This window comes from Mesoplodon densirostris, chromosome 3, assembly GCF_025265405.1.
Source record: "Mesoplodon densirostris isolate mMesDen1 chromosome 3, mMesDen1 primary haplotype, whole genome shotgun sequence".
NCBI classification, from domain to species: Eukaryota; Metazoa; Chordata; class Mammalia; order Artiodactyla; family Ziphiidae; genus Mesoplodon; species Mesoplodon densirostris.
In genome coordinates, this window is record NC_082663.1 from 136,823,512 (window position 1) to 136,839,860 (window position 16,349).

General features: G+C 48.1%; 1 protein-coding gene across 2 annotated transcripts in view; it reads right to left on the reverse strand.

Annotated features, from left to right (window-relative positions):
• Positions 1-16,349, reverse strand: part of ADAM19 (ADAM metallopeptidase domain 19) — a 93,826-nt gene that overhangs the window by 12,866 nt on the left and 64,611 nt on the right. The window contains exons 13-21 of one of the 2 annotated variants that reach the window (XM_060093722.1): positions 13,730-13,819; positions 11,137-11,332; positions 9,728-9,836; positions 8,309-8,513; positions 7,479-7,556; positions 7,257-7,365; positions 6,077-6,221; positions 4,939-5,011; positions 4,426-4,650 (exon numbers count right to left, since the gene is read on the reverse strand). In XM_060093722.1, the coding sequence (XP_059949705.1) occupies positions 4,426-4,650; positions 4,939-5,011; positions 6,077-6,221; positions 7,257-7,365; positions 7,479-7,556; positions 8,309-8,513; positions 9,728-9,836; positions 11,137-11,332; positions 13,730-13,819 (1,230 nt within the window). Of the gene's footprint in view, positions 1-4,425; positions 4,651-4,938; positions 5,024-6,076; positions 6,222-7,256; positions 7,366-7,478; positions 7,557-8,308; positions 8,514-9,727; positions 9,837-11,136; positions 11,333-13,729; positions 13,820-16,349 lie in introns of both variants that reach the window. The other variant, XM_060093721.1, reaches the window with a different exon arrangement.

The window sequence follows — 16,349 nt, forward strand, 5'->3', positions numbered from 1 at the left end:
AAGTGGTGCTGGGAAAACTGGACAGGGATATGTAAAAGTATGAGATTAGATCACTCCCTAACACCATACACAAAAATTAGCTCAAAATGGATTAAAGACCTAAATGTAAGGCCAGACACTATCAAACTCCTAGAGGAAAACATAGGCAGAACACTCTATGACATAAATCACAGCAAGATCTTTTTTGACCCACCTCTTAGAGAAATGGAAATAAAGACAAAAATAAACACATGGGACCTAATGAAACTTCAAAGCTTTTGCACAGCAAAGGAAACCATAAACAAGATGAAAAGACAACCCTCAGAATGGGAGAAAATATTTGCAAATGAAGCAACTGACAAAGGATTAATCTCCAAAATTTATAAGCAGCTCATGCAGCTCAATAGCAAAAAAACAAACAACCCAATCCAAAAATGGGCAGAAGACCTAAATAGACATTTCTCCACAGAAGATATACAGACTGCCAACAAACACATGAAAGGATGCTCAACATCTTTACTCATTAGAGAAATGCAAATCAAAACTACAATGAGATACCATCTCACACCAGTCAGAATGGCCATCATCAAAAAATCTAGAAACAATAAATGCTGGAGAGGTTGTGGAAAAAAGGGAACACTCTTGCACTGCTGGTGGGAATGTGAATTGGTACAGCCGCTATGGAGAACGGTATGGAGGTTCCTTAAAAAACTACCAATAGAACTACCATATGACCCAGCAATCCCACTACTGGGCATATACCCTGAGAAAACCATAATTCAAAAAGAGACATGTACCAAAATGTTCATAGCAGCCCTATTTACAATAGCCCGGAGATGGAAACAACCTAAGTGTCCATCATCGGATGAATGGGTAAAGAAGATGTGGCACATATATACAATGGAATATTACTCAGCCATAAAAAGAAATGAAATTGAGCTATTTGTAATGAGGTGGATGGACCTAGAGTCTGTCATACAGAGTGAAGTAAGTCAGAAAGAGAAAGACAAATACTGTATGCTGACACATATATATGGAATTTAAGAAAAAAAAATGTCATGAAGAACATAGGGGTAAGACAGGAATAAAGACACAGACCTACTAGAGCATGGACTTGAGGATATGGGGAGGGGGAAGGGTAAGCTGTGACAAAGTGAAAGAGCGGCATGGACATATATACACTACCAAACGTAAGGTAGATAGCTAGTGGGAAGCAGCCGCATAGCACAGGGAGATCAGCTCGGTTCCTTGTGACCGCCTGGAGGGGTGGGATAGGGAGGGTGGGAGGGAGACGCAAAAGGGAGGGGATATGGGAACATATGTATATGTATAACTGATTAAATTTGTAAAATAAAAAAAAAAAATCATTCCCCATCACAGCCCTCAGTCTGTACTTAGGAAGAAAACAACTGTGAGATAAATTGAAATAAAGAATGGTAGATACTTTCAAAAAAAAAAAAAAAAAGAAATGAGTCATACAACCAGATGAGTCATCAGAGTGAACACACCTATGTAATCCTCACCCAGGTCAAACAATGGAAGATTAATAGTCTCAGAAGCATCTCTGGGCACCCTCCCAGGCACTGTGCCTCCCTCTTGCCTAAATGTAGCCCAAAGTGAGATCCCTGTAGATGGCAAACCTGTAGGGAAATTTCCCTGTAGATGTCACCCATGCTCCACCACTGCCCTGTTCCCATCAAATGCAGACCAAATTCCTAGTCTATGCCTATGGCACAGTCTGGCTTCCCCTGGCTGTCCAGCCTTTCATCATATCTCCATGGGCCCCAGGCAAAGGGGCCTTGAAGTTCCTTCCATCTGCGGGCTCTCTCCATCACAAAACTTCCCTACCATCAGGTCCCTGGTCCAAGAACCTCTCCCACCCCTCACAGCCTGCTCACCCCGCAGGTCTCAGCTCAAATGTCACCTCCTCAGGGAAGCCTTCCCAGATTTCCCAGGCTAAGTCCCCCATAACTCTCTTTGTAAGAATGCTGAACCTCTCCTTCATAGCACTTACTACTACGGTCACTACACGTATACCAGTCTCTTTCCCAGCAAGCTGTGAGCTCTGTGAGGCAGAGATGGCATCTGCTTTGCTAACCACTGCCTAGTACAGAGTAGAAGTTCATACACATTTGTAGAGAGAATAGAAGAGGTTACGAAGCTTCACCCTCCACCTCTCCAGAGTGGTCCATGTCACCAAGCTAGGAGGTGGTGGAGCTGAGATCTGGAGAGCGTGAATTCCCCCAGGGCAGGTGGTATCTCAGCTCTGGACTCCAGGGCCTAAGCCAGGACCTGACCCACAGGGTGGTGAAGGGTTTGGAGTCAGCCCTGGGTGCAAGTCCTGGCTACTCCACTTACAAACCGCCACCTTGGGGTAGCCCCTTCAACCCCGTGAGACACAGCTACCCAACACCGAAAATGAGGGCAGCAGAAACTCTCTTCTTGGAATGGTTCTGAGGAAGGGGGCGGCGCCCCGATTTAATCCCTGCCGCCTGCTCAGAGAAGCTGCCTCCCACTCCCCACCCTTGAGAAACCCCCATCTGGGCCCGGGGCCCAGCGGAAGCCATGCTTGGCATCTGTGTTTTGGGATACTTCCCACCGGCCAGGTGGCCCTCTTGGGCTCTGGATTCCTGCCAGCAGCCACCAGGGAGAGTGGGAGTCAGGGCAGGACAGGGAGCCTCCAGGCTTCCCGTTCCCCCAGCTGGAGTCCACTGCCCCTGGAGACCCCTCCCCCAACCTACTGCTCAGCACCTTGGGGTGAGGCTGACACCATCTCCACTGACCAAGCCTCCAGTGCGGGTGTTTTAGGACCAGTGGTTTCAATGGAGTGCTGCGTCCCTCCTCCTCCACCTCTGTTCTTCCCACGCCTCTGTCTGCACGTGGCTGCTTTCTCCCCTCTTCCTCCCTTTCTCTCCTCTTTCCTTCTGTTATGGGCTGAACTGTGCCCCCCCCCAAAATTCATACGTTTCCACTCTAACCCCCAGTACCTCAGAATGTGACTGTATTTGGAGACAGGGCCTTTAAAGAGGGGACTATGTTGAAATGAGGCCGTTAGAGTGGGCCCTGATCCGGTCTGACTGGCGTCCTTATAAGAGGAAATGTAGACACACAGAGAGACATCAGGGTGCACGTACACAAAGGAAGGAGCATATGAGGACACGGCAGAATGCAGTCATCTGCAAGCCAAGGAGAGAGGCCTCAGAAGAAACCAAGCCTACTGGACTTCCAGCCTCCAGAACTGTCAGAAGATAACTTTCTGTTGTTTACGCCACCCAGTCTGTGCCGTTTTGGCCACCCAAGGAGGCTAACGCACCCTCCGTCTCCTCGTCTCTCCTCTTGCTCTTTTCCCTTTCTCCTTCCCTCTTCTCTCCCTGTCAGTCTTTCCTTTCCCTTTCTGCATGGAATTTTCTATCCCCCCGCTGCCCCAGATGAGAAAAATGGGAGAGTAGCAGCTTCGCATCATCAGAGAACCAAAACTGATGCTCTCGGCTCTGCTAAACCTTGACACAGCCATGCCCCAGGGACCCCCCCACCCCAAGACCTGGAGCCAACCACAGTCCTTAGGGGCAGAGACAGCCTGGGCCCCATGGAGCCCTCTGGACCATGCCCAAGAACGGCAGTCCCAGGAGGAAAATGGGCAAGTCCCCTACCCCACCTGAGGGGGTCCACACCCAAAACACACAGGTGGCTCTAGAAGGCACCACACTTGGCCACCGCCCTGGAAACATCTGTGTCTGTGCTACAGGAACTTCTGCCAGAAGGTAGAGCTGGAGCCATCAGAGCACAGACACACCGAGTGAACAGACTGCTGGGCAGGCAGCTCTGCTTCCAAAGAACACCAGTGGTGGGGGGATAGCCCAGCCCCTACTCACCCCTCCCAGAGGCCCGGCCCCTTGACCAGCCTCCCAGACAAGCGAGGCATCACTGTACGTCCCTCAGTAAGACTTCCCGACTAGTGCAAGATACCGAGAGGCACAATTTGGTGGAATAAGTACTATGATGAGAGAATTACAGAGGCCCCAAACTCAGGCTTGGGGGTCAGAGAAAGCTTCTCAGAGGAAGTGTCATCTAAGAGGAGATCTAAGGATGAACAAGAGCTGGCCATGCAAAAGGAAGTATATGTGGCAGAGGAAAAAGCATTTGCAAAGGCCTAGAGGAGAGAAAAAAGACCATGGGGAACTGAAACATTAGCTGAACATTAACATTTGGGGTGGAAGGCGGGTAGTGGCTTCTCACAGAAGAGGCCAACCAGGGAGGAAGTCCTCGGTAGTGTATTTCCTCATGCTCATCACCTTCACACTCTGTGTGCCCTGTATCTACCAGAATGCAGAAAAGGCAGCCAGCCCATGAGTCAGCAAGCTCCCTCTTCCCAGCCTCTGTCATTCCTCATGGCTGATGGCCTGAAGAGTGATGCTCCCGGCCCAGGGTTGCTGAGAAACCACTTACCTGGGAGAGGATGCACTTTGGTGCGGGGGGCACTGGCCGGCTTGGGGGAGGCCTCCTGGATGATTCTTTCCTCTCTACTGGGGGTCCGGCCCCTGGGGAGTTCCTAGCAGTCCTGCTGAGGTGCGCTGGCAATGGCGCAGGTGGGGACCCACCATGCAGATAGTCCGCAGGGGGCCTGGGAGGAGGCTGGGAGGGCTTCCGTAGGGTTTCAGGGGTGTTGGTCACCTGTATGCATAAGACGAGGAACACCTGAGACACAGGAACCCTTAATGCACTTAAAAACTCAGGGGTGGTCTTGTGTGTCTCACTGGCATGCACAGAGGCCTAGGATCCCAGAGGTCAGATGCAACGTTGAAAGTCATTAGGGGATGGCAGAACCAGCTGACCATCTCTCAAGCCAAGAAAGTGTCTTTTATCACCAATCCCGTGGGCCCACAGAGGCGCTTAGGAAAATCTAGCAGAGTCCTGAGGGACAAAGTTAAAGTAGCAAAGTTCATGGTGCAAAGCCCTTACCTTTCGCTTGCCCTGGGGTGTCTGCAACTTGAACGTTGGGTTGGCGTGGCCAGTTCCACTGTTCTGAGACACCCTGAAGGGACAACTAGTAATAAGGAAGGCGAGAGGAAGAGTAAAGGGGGTGCTGTTCATTGAGGACCAGTGCCTGACACCCCTCTGACCGAGGCATGGCCGACAGCAGCTCAGTCTTCCCAAGTCTGCTCTGGTGGAAGTGGGATGGGTCCTCCTGAACCCCAGCTCCCTAGGCATGGAGACAGCGGCCAATGGAAAACTCCCAAGGAAAGACAATTGGCCTCATACAAAGCAGAGTGTTCCTCAGCACCTTTGCTTCACCCTTTTAAGACCTTTCTCCCCCAAGAAGACGAGGATGTCACCAGCCATCAACCAATCTCCCTCAGGCATCATTCCAGGAGGACCTGGGATTTAAAATCCCCTCCGGAAAAAGTGTCATTTAATAGAGGACTCAGAGACTATACACCTTCAATATCCAAAGGAATGAATCGCTTAGGAAAAAAAATTACTCTGTCTTGAGCTGATGTCCAGCCACCCCTGTGATTGACTTGAGCTAGTCAGTTTTTCTCTGTTGCCTTAGTTTCCTGCCCTTTAAAATGCAGAGCAGGGGCTTCCCTGGTGGCACAGTGGTTGAGAGTCCGCCTGCCAATGCAGGGGACACGGGTTCGTGCCCTGGTCCGGGAGGGTCCCACATGCCACGGAGCGTCTGGGCCCGTGAGCCATGGCCGCTGAGCCTGCGTGTCCGGAGCCTGTGCTCCACAACGGGAGAGGCCACAGCAGAGGCCCGCGTACCGCAAAGGAAAATAAAAAATGGGGAGCAAATCAATTAGATACATGCTAGCAAAGAGATTTCATTTCTATTCCAACTTGAATTGGTTGGGGCATTCCGCTGAGAAGGATTCTGAAGTGATGACCAGGCTCAGCCGAGCTTACTTATTAATAAAAATCAGCTAGTAATGTCTGCCACGGTCAAGGAGCATGGCAGCAGTGGAGAGAGTGGCGTGTACCTGGCATTTGCCTTCCCCGAATTAGACCCACCACCACCACCCTTTTCACCAGGTACTGCTTACGGAAAGCTCTGTGATCTCCAAGTGGACCCCAAATCCTTCACGGCACCCCGTCATACCTGAACTGTTGCCTCAACTTGGAAGGGAGGGCTAGGGGCTTGAGGTAGCCCAGTTTGTTGTTCTGTTTACAGCAGCGATACATCAGCATGAGGACCGCCAGCACAAAGATGGCCGAAAACACACCGGCTACTGCAGGACCAGCACCTTCCAGAAATAGAACCCAAGTGAAAGACTTAGAAGTGGTCTGAGCTTTAGCTGTGGATTTCAAATAATGTATTCCTGACACTCTTCAGATATTTGATCTTCATTTACATTGCATTACTTACTTTAACTTAAAAACTATAATAAAAAACACACATTATGTCCCACTGGGAAGCCACTATTATTAGCTTCAACAACCAGGTCAACTTGCTTGGCACAGATCTCATAATAAAGCTTCTCCGGCCACTTCTGCCTAATGGAAGAGAATGCCTTTTAAGGCAAGGAGTTTCAGCTCTATTATTATTTACCACTAGTTTTCAGCCTGAATCAGGATGTTCCTGGACACAAAGCAACCAACACAAAACACTGAGAGTCATAGATTGATCTAAGATTAGAACTTTCACACATAATCCACAATTTCACATTTGGTTTCACCGAACTGCCTCAATGTTCTCACAAATTATAAATCTAAATGCACAAAATATATACAGACCAGTGACACACTACTTTTATGTTTTATATGTTGAGGTTTCTTCCTTGAAAAAAAAAAAAAGTTCTCTATTACTTTTTAAAAGCTTGGAAACCAAAGAGCTAGAATCCCTTAGATTTCCACTAAAAAAACTAACATTTTCTGAGTTTCTGGTTCCTCATTCGAAGCTTTGTTCATCCAAGGAGATCTGAACCACTATAATGTGCCCTAGGTTCATGATTATTTTTAAGTAGCCAAGAAGGGGTAGTCGCCACCACCGCCCCCCAGAAAGGATGTGATTATTCAGTAACCTGTGGTCTGTCTTAATCTCTCCCTAAGCAGAACCATGCCCCTCCATAGAAGGGAGAGAGGAAGAGCAACTGAGGCTGAGCCCCACACCAGGCTGCTAGCCTGGGCCGCTCCTCCCACTCGGTCCCTCTTGTTCTCTCATCTACAGAATCAGGATAGTGATGCGGACTCATTATCTCTCTGCATCATGCCACCCACCCCCACGGCACCCACCCCTCCTCACAAAGGTGGGCAGAGGCCCACACAGGCCGGGCACTCACTCTCGGGGGGCATGGGCCCGCTGTCGATGCTGCCCCCTTGGCCCGGTGTGTTGCAGAAGGGCGGGGCCCAGCCCCGGAAGCAATGGCAGTTCTGATTGTTGTTGCAAACCTGGAGCAAGGGCAGGGCAGAGGCGTCAGCACCCTGGAGAGCTCTGGCCTCCCATAGGGCCTGCCCCCTCAGACACCATGGCAGAGGAGCCCCGGAACCCCAGGCACGCGTACCCCGTGGCCATGGCACTTCTTCCCACAGCCTTCTGTTTCGAAGAACGAGGTGTTCCTGCACTGCCCCTCGAAGCAAATCTGTAATGAGGAAGAAGCCACTCAGTACAACGGAAGGGACACTGGTTGGCAATTAGGAGACTGGGGTTTTGCACTCAGAACTTATGGGACTCAAAAAGGCAGCCTACTTCAGGTTATTACTGTGAAAAATTAAAAACCACCTAAAAAGCCAAGGACAGGATGGTAGTTAACTAAATTCCGCTATCACTTGTGTGATTAGGGAGAAAAAACCAAATATTATATTTTTAATAAATATGTGTTATTCCACTCTATATTACTATATGTTGGTGGTATGTCAATTACTTACTTGTATATTAATATGCACTAATTGAAATATTATACTTAAAAATAATGACCATGGTGACAGCTGTCTACTTTGTGCCGGGTAGTATACCAAGTGCTTCAAATGTTTTTTATAACATCATTCTCATAGTTAACTCTGAGACGCGGCCATTACTTTCCCCAGGCTTCCCTGACTCCTAGTCTAGTCCATTTCTCAACTCATAAGATAATTAATGATGAGGACAAAAGAGATAATAGCCAGCCTTCTAAATAGCCAGCCTTCTAAATGGTTCACAGGGATTATCTCGTTTAATCCTTATAACATTCTATGAGGTGGGTCTTGCTCTTACTAACATGCTTAATAAAGGAAGCAAGCCACAGGGCCAGAGAGGTTAGGGAAGCTGGGACTTGAGCCCAGGCACCCTCGCTCCAGATTCACACTTTAGTCACTGCAACCCAGCGACTGAGTGAGGCTGGAGAAAGGGACTCACGTGGTTATGGCCACATTTGGTCCCGGTCATCACCAGGCCTGGGTCCAGCATGTCACCCTCCTCCTCGGGACCCCGGTAGACGTGGGTGCCCCGACATCGGATCTGCCTGCCGTTCATGATGATGGTGGTGTCGATGGGCACTGCATTGGACTCCAGGGGCCGGGCCTCAGAACTCTGACACTGGATCTTCCCACACTTGGCATCTCTGGGCCCGAGAGAGAAGGAGGGAAGGAGATGGAATCAGAGGCAGGGGAAAAGCTGGGGCACCAAAGAGCTTCAATCTTTCTTGACCAGGACAGCAGGCTTGGATGGGGGAGAGGCAAAAGGGCAATGAGTGTGCTGTAGGGACTCAGCAGGAAAGACCCCATGTGGACTGAGACCTAGGATAGGATGCTAGATCCTTATCCCCAAGCAAATCGGGGCCAGGGAGCTGGCCTTGGAAAGTCCTCTTTACTGCAAGGACAACTGCCTGACCTGAGCAACCTGCCCCCTTATGCTCCTTGCATCCCCATGCACTCGAGTGCTGCAGCCAGAAGCCTGGTGTCATCCCCGACTTCCCATACTCCCTCCCTCCTATATACCTACTCTAATTCACACCACCATCCTTTCTCACCTGGACACCAGGAAACTGCCTCCCTGCCTCCAGTCTAGCCCTATAGGAGTCTAATTTCCAAACTGCTCTCAAGCCAAAGTCCAAACTCCCCTAGCCATGCATTCGAGGCTTCTCATGATCTGGTCCCTGCTTAACTAGCTAGGCTCATTTCTCAGCAGCCCCCTCCCCACTGCACCCCAACATTATACTTTAACTATATCAAATTGTTATCAGTTCTTCCTACCAAGAATTTTTCTCTACTCATCTCTCTGCCTGGTACACTCTTCCCAGGTACCAGCGCCATTCCCCATCCTTTTCAACTGGATAATTTCTCCAAATCTCAGCTTAGGCATAACTTCCTTTGGGAGACCACCTCAACCCACTAACATTTCCATTATTACACTGTATTGTTACGTTCCATGTACTCAGCACAGTATCTGGCACATGGTAGACCCACAATAGATAGTGGATGGGTGGGTGGGTGGATGGATAGATGTTTGAAATGAATGAATGAATGGGTGCATAACAGGCTATTCAGATGAGGGTATAATTTGTACCCTGTGGAAATGACCCAAGAGGGCTGATGCCCCGCCCTACTATAAGAAGGTCCCAGAAGGAGGTCGGACCAGCTTTCTAGGAAGCATTGCCATCCGCGCCCTCCCTCTGACTTCCTTAGGGCTGAATGGCACATTGCCAAAAGGGCCTGGAACAGATTTATTTAAAGACCCAGTTTGGGGCCAGCCAAGCTGCTGAGAGGGCGGGAGTGAGGAGAGAGCAGGAATTGCTTTGCCAGCCTCATCTCATGGGGTCTGCCCTATGATCATCACCTCATGTTGCACTTCTTGTGCTTCCCATGCATGTCCTTCCCACAGTTTCCAAAGGTGTCCCCTGCCACATTCACCTTCTCGAAGCAGAGATCAGGAGCAGGCCGGGCTCCTGGGTGGGCAAGAGACATTTATCAGTACACTAGCCAACGTTAGTAGAAGTCAGAAGCCCCCAAAGGGCAGAGCTAGCCCTTGGCAAAATCAGAAGGTTAAGAAAGTTTTAGGGGAGGGAATATTCAGCCTTTTCTTTCTTTACCCCTTTCAGTTATTCGACCCCCACCTCCTCAAGACCTACTCATAGAAAAAGGTTTTACATCAGTTCTTTATACCTTATTGAGGTTTTTATATCCGTGGGAGGTTTGTGTGCTAAGCCTTCTCTCTACTGAAGAAGCCCTGTCCCATTTCAGGTTTTTTACTAAAGGTAATACCTGCACAACATTTTAAAGAATAAAGCATGTCTTTCAGTTTTTTCTACCTAGTCATTCCAGTTCCTACTTTCCTACAACCTGGTGAAGCAATCTTAATTAACAATGTATCTTCTAAAGATAATTTTATCTCTACCGTCTAGATACAATTCTTGTGTATCTTCTAGAGATAATCTATCTAATAAAGAGTGGCAGCATAGGGTATTCACTGGTCTGCATCTTGCATTTTTCACTTAATTTATGGCGAGAGTTTTTTTTTTTTATTCAGTACATACAGAGCTGCCTCCTTTTATTCAGCTGTATAGTGTCCCAACGTATGGAGGTACCAGAATTACTTTAATTGGTCCCTACTGAAGGATTTATAGGTTGTTATTGGTATCACTAACAATGCTGCAATGAATATCATTGTAAATCTCTCTTCACATAAATGTGCAAGTACAAATGTAGGATACATCCCCAAGGAGTAGTTTGGATGAGCCCAATGACAGGTGCACTTAAAATTCTGGTATCTCCAAACAGCCTTCCATTGGGTTTGTACCTACCTGTTTTCCCACACCCTCCACAACTATATTATTATTGTTCTTGTTGTTACAGTTATAGTATTATTATTATTACCTTATTATATTAATTCTTCAGTCTTTGCCAATATGATACATGAAAAAAATCCCATCCCGTAGTTGTTATAATTTGCTTATAGCTTAAGGCCATTTGCATTTCCTTTTCTGTCTCCATCCTCTGCCATTTCTGTTGGATTATTCTTACCCACTCACCCACTCTGAGAATTTAAAGCATCAAGGAACTAGGCAGAACACTGCCTTCTGCCTCTCCCTGGAAGTCTACCCTGAGGCAAGGGGATTGAAAAAAGGTAATATCTGGAGACGCTGTTTTAAAGCCAAGGATTCTAAGCTACTCAGAGTGCCTGAAGGGGGAGGCTGGCTAGGAAGCAGTGGGGTGGGAGGAGGGCCATTCCCCCCAGGAGAGCCTTACCAGGACCCCACAGCTGCTGGCACTGCTCCTGGTAGGTAAGGCACATGCCGTTGTAGCAGTAGGCCTGGCCACCCTCGCAGGGGGTGCCGTCCATCTGGTAGAAGTTGGTGGGGCAATGGGGGGACTTGCCCGTGCAGAACTCCGGGAGGTCACACTGCCGCGCCTGCTCACGGCACAGTGTGCCAGGGGCCAGCAGCTGAGCCGAGGAACGAGAGCGGGAAAAAAAAGGTCAATCTGCCACCTGCCCTCAACCCTCCCAGCAAGGGCTCATGAGCATCACTCTCGTGGAACAGAATTTCCCATTACCATTATTTCGGAGTGCTTCTTACATGATGACCTCATTAGCTCAAATCACCATCATTCATCTAATATGAATGGTGACTTAGGGTTTCGAGGTGTTTTCACAAATGCAAACTCTACATAGCAGTCTTAAGAAGTAGGTAAAAAATAATATTTATGCAACAATTTACAGTTTACTAAGTGCTTTAGTAATAACAGCCACTTTATGGAGCTCCTGCTTAAGTGCAGTACAAATATTACTTCATTTAGTTTTCATGACAGTCCCATGTAATATAATTATCCCTATTTTACAGATTACGGAACCTGAGGCAAAAGAGGTTAAATAATGTCTCCAAAGTCTCATGGTTAGCAAGTGGCAGAAGAGCCAAGCCCACTAATATATATGTAGAGATACACACACACACAGAGTAGCATTCATAAGTCTTTTTTTTTTCATTAATACAGCTTCGAATTTACAAAGCACTCTGGCAATAATACATCCCCATTACTAAGCCAAGCGCCAGGCTAAGTATGTTACACATACTCAAGGCATGAGATCCTCACAATATCCATGAGCTAGGTATACTGCTATTGGCCTCATTCTGCAGGTGAAATAACCTGATCAATAGCACACCTTGGGCAACTGGTAAACACTGAGTTTCCACTTGAGTCTTCCAGCCTCCCAGGGTGGTCAGAGTTATTAGTACTCTTCCCATCTTACAGATAAAGAACCTAGGCTTAGATGGGTAATAGGCTGCCCCAAATCACACACAGGGCTTGAATTGAAGGTCTCAGACTCCAAGCCTCATCTTTTCCCACACACTTCTCTCCAGGAACTCCTTTTCAAGATCCAAGCTGATATCCTGGGACTGGGAGATGGGCGCTCTCCACACTCACTCTCAGGCGTTAGCCTGAGACTCGAGGACCTGACCCAGCTAGCACAGCCTCCCTGGGGGACGCCAGGTGCATCCTAAAGTCAAACCAGATGGCGTGGGAGTTCCCCTGAGCCAGGCAAGGAGAGCTACGTCTGAGAGCAGCGCCCCTCCACACTCCCGGGTGACTCCACGCCACCCACAAGGCCCTCCCAAGACAGAAGGCAAGAATGGGCCAGCTGAGCAGCCTTCTGACAGTCTCAGTTCAAGGGTGGCCTCAGGATGCATCTCTCCACCTGAGAGCAAGATGGAAGGGAAGAGGACCCACCCTGGAGCCAGCCTGCCTGGGTTCAAATCCCAGCTCCTTAACCAGCAGTAAGACCTATGTTTATGCGCCCGTGAGGGTAATAACCCTCTTGTGGTTATTGCTAGAAGGTCATGCTAGAAGGAATGTTCTAATAAAGTACTTGAACAGTATGTGGAACATAATGAGCCCTCAGCAAGTGGTAGGTGGAAGCACAGTCCACAATCCTATCCAAAACCCTGGGACCAGATGGGCTTCAGACTTTACAGATTTTAGAAAGCAGACACTACACAGATATACATACATATGTGTATATAGATATACACACATTACATATGTATGTTACATAACCCACCAGCAAGGCCTAGGATTATACTTTATAATCACACACATTAATATTTCTGCAATGAAATATAATATTCACTTTAAGTGTGATTTTTTTTTAAGACTATAATTAGACTCATGTCAATTCAGGTCAAATTTTGCCACCAATAAGTTAAAAAAATTTTTTTGAGTTTTCAGAACTTCCTAAATTTCAGAATTATAGATAAGAGACTGTAGACCTATAGTAATATTAGTGGTAAAAAATGATGTGATCTTTCACATCAATATTAAGAGAGTGGGCTCCAGAGTCAGGTCAACCTGGTTCAGCCTCCTCCTGGCTGTGTGATCCTAGAGAAGCCACTTATCCCTTCTGAGCCCCAGTTTCCTCATCTTAAGTTGAGGCTATTAATACACATCTCATGGGGCTTTTGTAAGGATTGAATGAGATGACATATATAAAATTCTCTGTACCATGCCTGGCACCTAATAAGCAATTCATTAATGTTAGTCAAAACTGTGATGAAGATTATTATGAGCTCCAAATAAAATCAAGCCTACTCTTTCTGGACACTTATCTTTTTTTAATCTCCCATCTTCCAGGAGGCACACACAGCCCTCTGGGATGATCTGAACTCAGTGAGGCCCAATAATAGAAAAAAGTAAACTTTGTTCAAGGGCCCTTTCTAGCTCCATGTTTCTGGAACTTTGATGCCACCACTTCCCCAGGATAGAGGCTGAATCCTGGCCATTACCCCCCAGCAGAGTCTTGGACTGTTAGGTCAGAACCCTGGGCAGGGAGGAAAGGGCCACTTACCTTACACCGGTGACAGCAGGAGCCATGGGCACACTCTGCCCCCTCTCTCAAGGTGCAATTAGAGGCATTGCAGCAGGGGTTATCACATTCCTGGGGAGGCAGTGGGAGGGGGCGTGAGCAGCTGGGGCAGCAGGGCAGGGAGACAGGGGACTAGGCAGGGTGACGGCCTTTACCCCCTACCCTGCCCCACAGGCCCCTGGGAAGTCTCCACCAAAACATCACTTTACAGCTTTATCATAAGGTAAGACGTATACATCGTAGAAAACATACATATGCATAATCATCAGTAACACACAACTTGACACAACTACATTTTGTATTTTTCTAAGCACTTTCCTATACACGTACATAGACATATACTCATTTTACAAAATCATAGTATCCATACTGCTTTTTTTTTTTTTTTGCAGTACACGGGCCTCTCACTGTCGCGGCCCCTCCCGTTGCGGAGCGTGCAGGCTCAGCGGCCATGGCTCACGGGCCCAGCCGCTCCGTGGCATGTGGGATCCTCCCGGACCGGGGCACGAACCCGTGTCCCCTGCATTGGCAGGCGGACTCTCAACCGCTGCGCCACCAGGGAAGCCCCATACTGCTTTTAACTTAACATAATATGCCCTTTTCTCCTTGTAATCATGGATTCTTCTAAAACATGGTTCTTAGCATAGTATTCCATTATATGGAAATTCTGTGATTTGTTTTTCTCATCCCCAACACAGCATCCAGAGACCATGTCTTCTACTGCTGCCCCTCCTGCCCCCCATGTCCCTAAACCTCACTATCTGACAAAAAGAGGCCATCAGGAGTCAGGGCATGCTGGAACAACTCCTGAACAATTTATGTCAGCCCCCGGGCCTGCTTCCCCAGACTTCTCTTGCCATCTGCTGCTCCTCCTCAACCCTCGCTGGCCTGGACCCTTCTCTACGGGTTCCATGCTCTCCTCTCTTCCTTCCTGCCCTACGGGTCCTGATTTGCTGACACACAGCATGAGATGGAAAAAGATGACGGGACTCCCCTGGTGGCGCAGTGGTTAAGAATCTGCCTGCCAATTCAGGGGACATGGGTTCAAGCCCTGGTCTGGGAAGACCTCACATGCCGTGGAGCAACTAAGCCCATGCACCACAACTACTGAGCCTGCGCTCTAGAGCCCGTGAGCCACAACTACTGAGCCCACACACCACAACTACTGAAGCCCACGCACCCTAGAGCCCACGTGCCACAACTACTGAGCCCATGCGCTGCAGCTACTGAAGCCCGCACATGCTAGGGCCTGCGTGCTGCAACTACTGAGCCTGCATCCTGCAACTACTGATGCCCACGTGCCTAGAGCCTGTGCTCTGCAACAAGAGAAGACACTGCAATGAGAAGCCCACGCACCTCAACGACTGAGCCCACTCGCCGCAACTAGAGAAAGCCCGCGCGCAGTAACGAAGACCGAACGCAGCCCAAAAAATAATTAATTAATTAGTTTTTTAAAAAAGATGCTGATTATCTACAAAACAGAAATAGAGTTACAGATGTAGAAAACAAACTTATGGTTACCAGCGGGTAAGGGGTAGGATAAATAGGGAGATTGGGATTGACATATACACACTACTCTATATATAAAATAGATAACTAACAAGAACCTACTGTATAGCACAGGGAACTCTACTCAATACTCTGTAACAGCCTATATGGGAAAGGAATCTAAAAAAGACTGGATATATGTAAACATATAACTGATTCACTTTGCTGTACACCTGAAACTAACACAGCATCGTAAATCAACTCTACCCCAATAAAACTAAAAAAAAAAAAAAAGATGATGAGATGCCCAGTGACTCCCAATGTCCCTGTCACACTCCTACTATAGAGACAGGCCCATCCATGGGTCCCTCACAGCAGGATTAGGAGGCACAATTATGCCCACTTCACACAAGGGGAAACCGCAACTCAGACAAGTCCAGTGGCTGATTAAGGCACATACCTGGCAAGTGTTGCAGCCAAATTCAAGCCATGTCTGCCTGGGGCCCACTCTGTGCTTATTAACCATATCATAACCATCACTGTCCAGGTCTGGCTTGTTGGAGAGACACATGCCACCACCTGACTACAGATACTCACCCACCTGTCTCCCCCTCAGAGAAGGAATAAGGGCACTTTCTTTCCATGAATCTCCTACCACCCTGGGCTGCAGGGAGACCTGTGTTCCTTCCCTTCTAGCACACCATGTTTCTTCTCACCCTAAGGCGCGGTTCCTCCTCTAGCTGAAATGTGCCTTGGCCTCCCTGTGCTCCTCGCTAACGCCTACCTCAGCCTTCGGCTATGGGGTCAGAGGTCACACTCCCACCTGAGTAGGGCAGTTCCCCTCACATTACACATACTCCTAGCATCATGCCATTGGCCCTCCTAGCACTTACCACAGTTGTATTTATATATTTTTGCAATTATTTGGTCAATGTGTGTTTCCCCCACTGGACTATACACTCCATAAGGACAGGGACCATGTCTATTTTTTCTGCCTATCTATTTTCCTATCCCTGGCACATGACATAGTACCACATACTCAGTAAATATTTGTTGAATGAGAAGCTCCTCTGAATGTAAGCCAACTGGCCAAGCCCACTCACAGGCTGCTCTT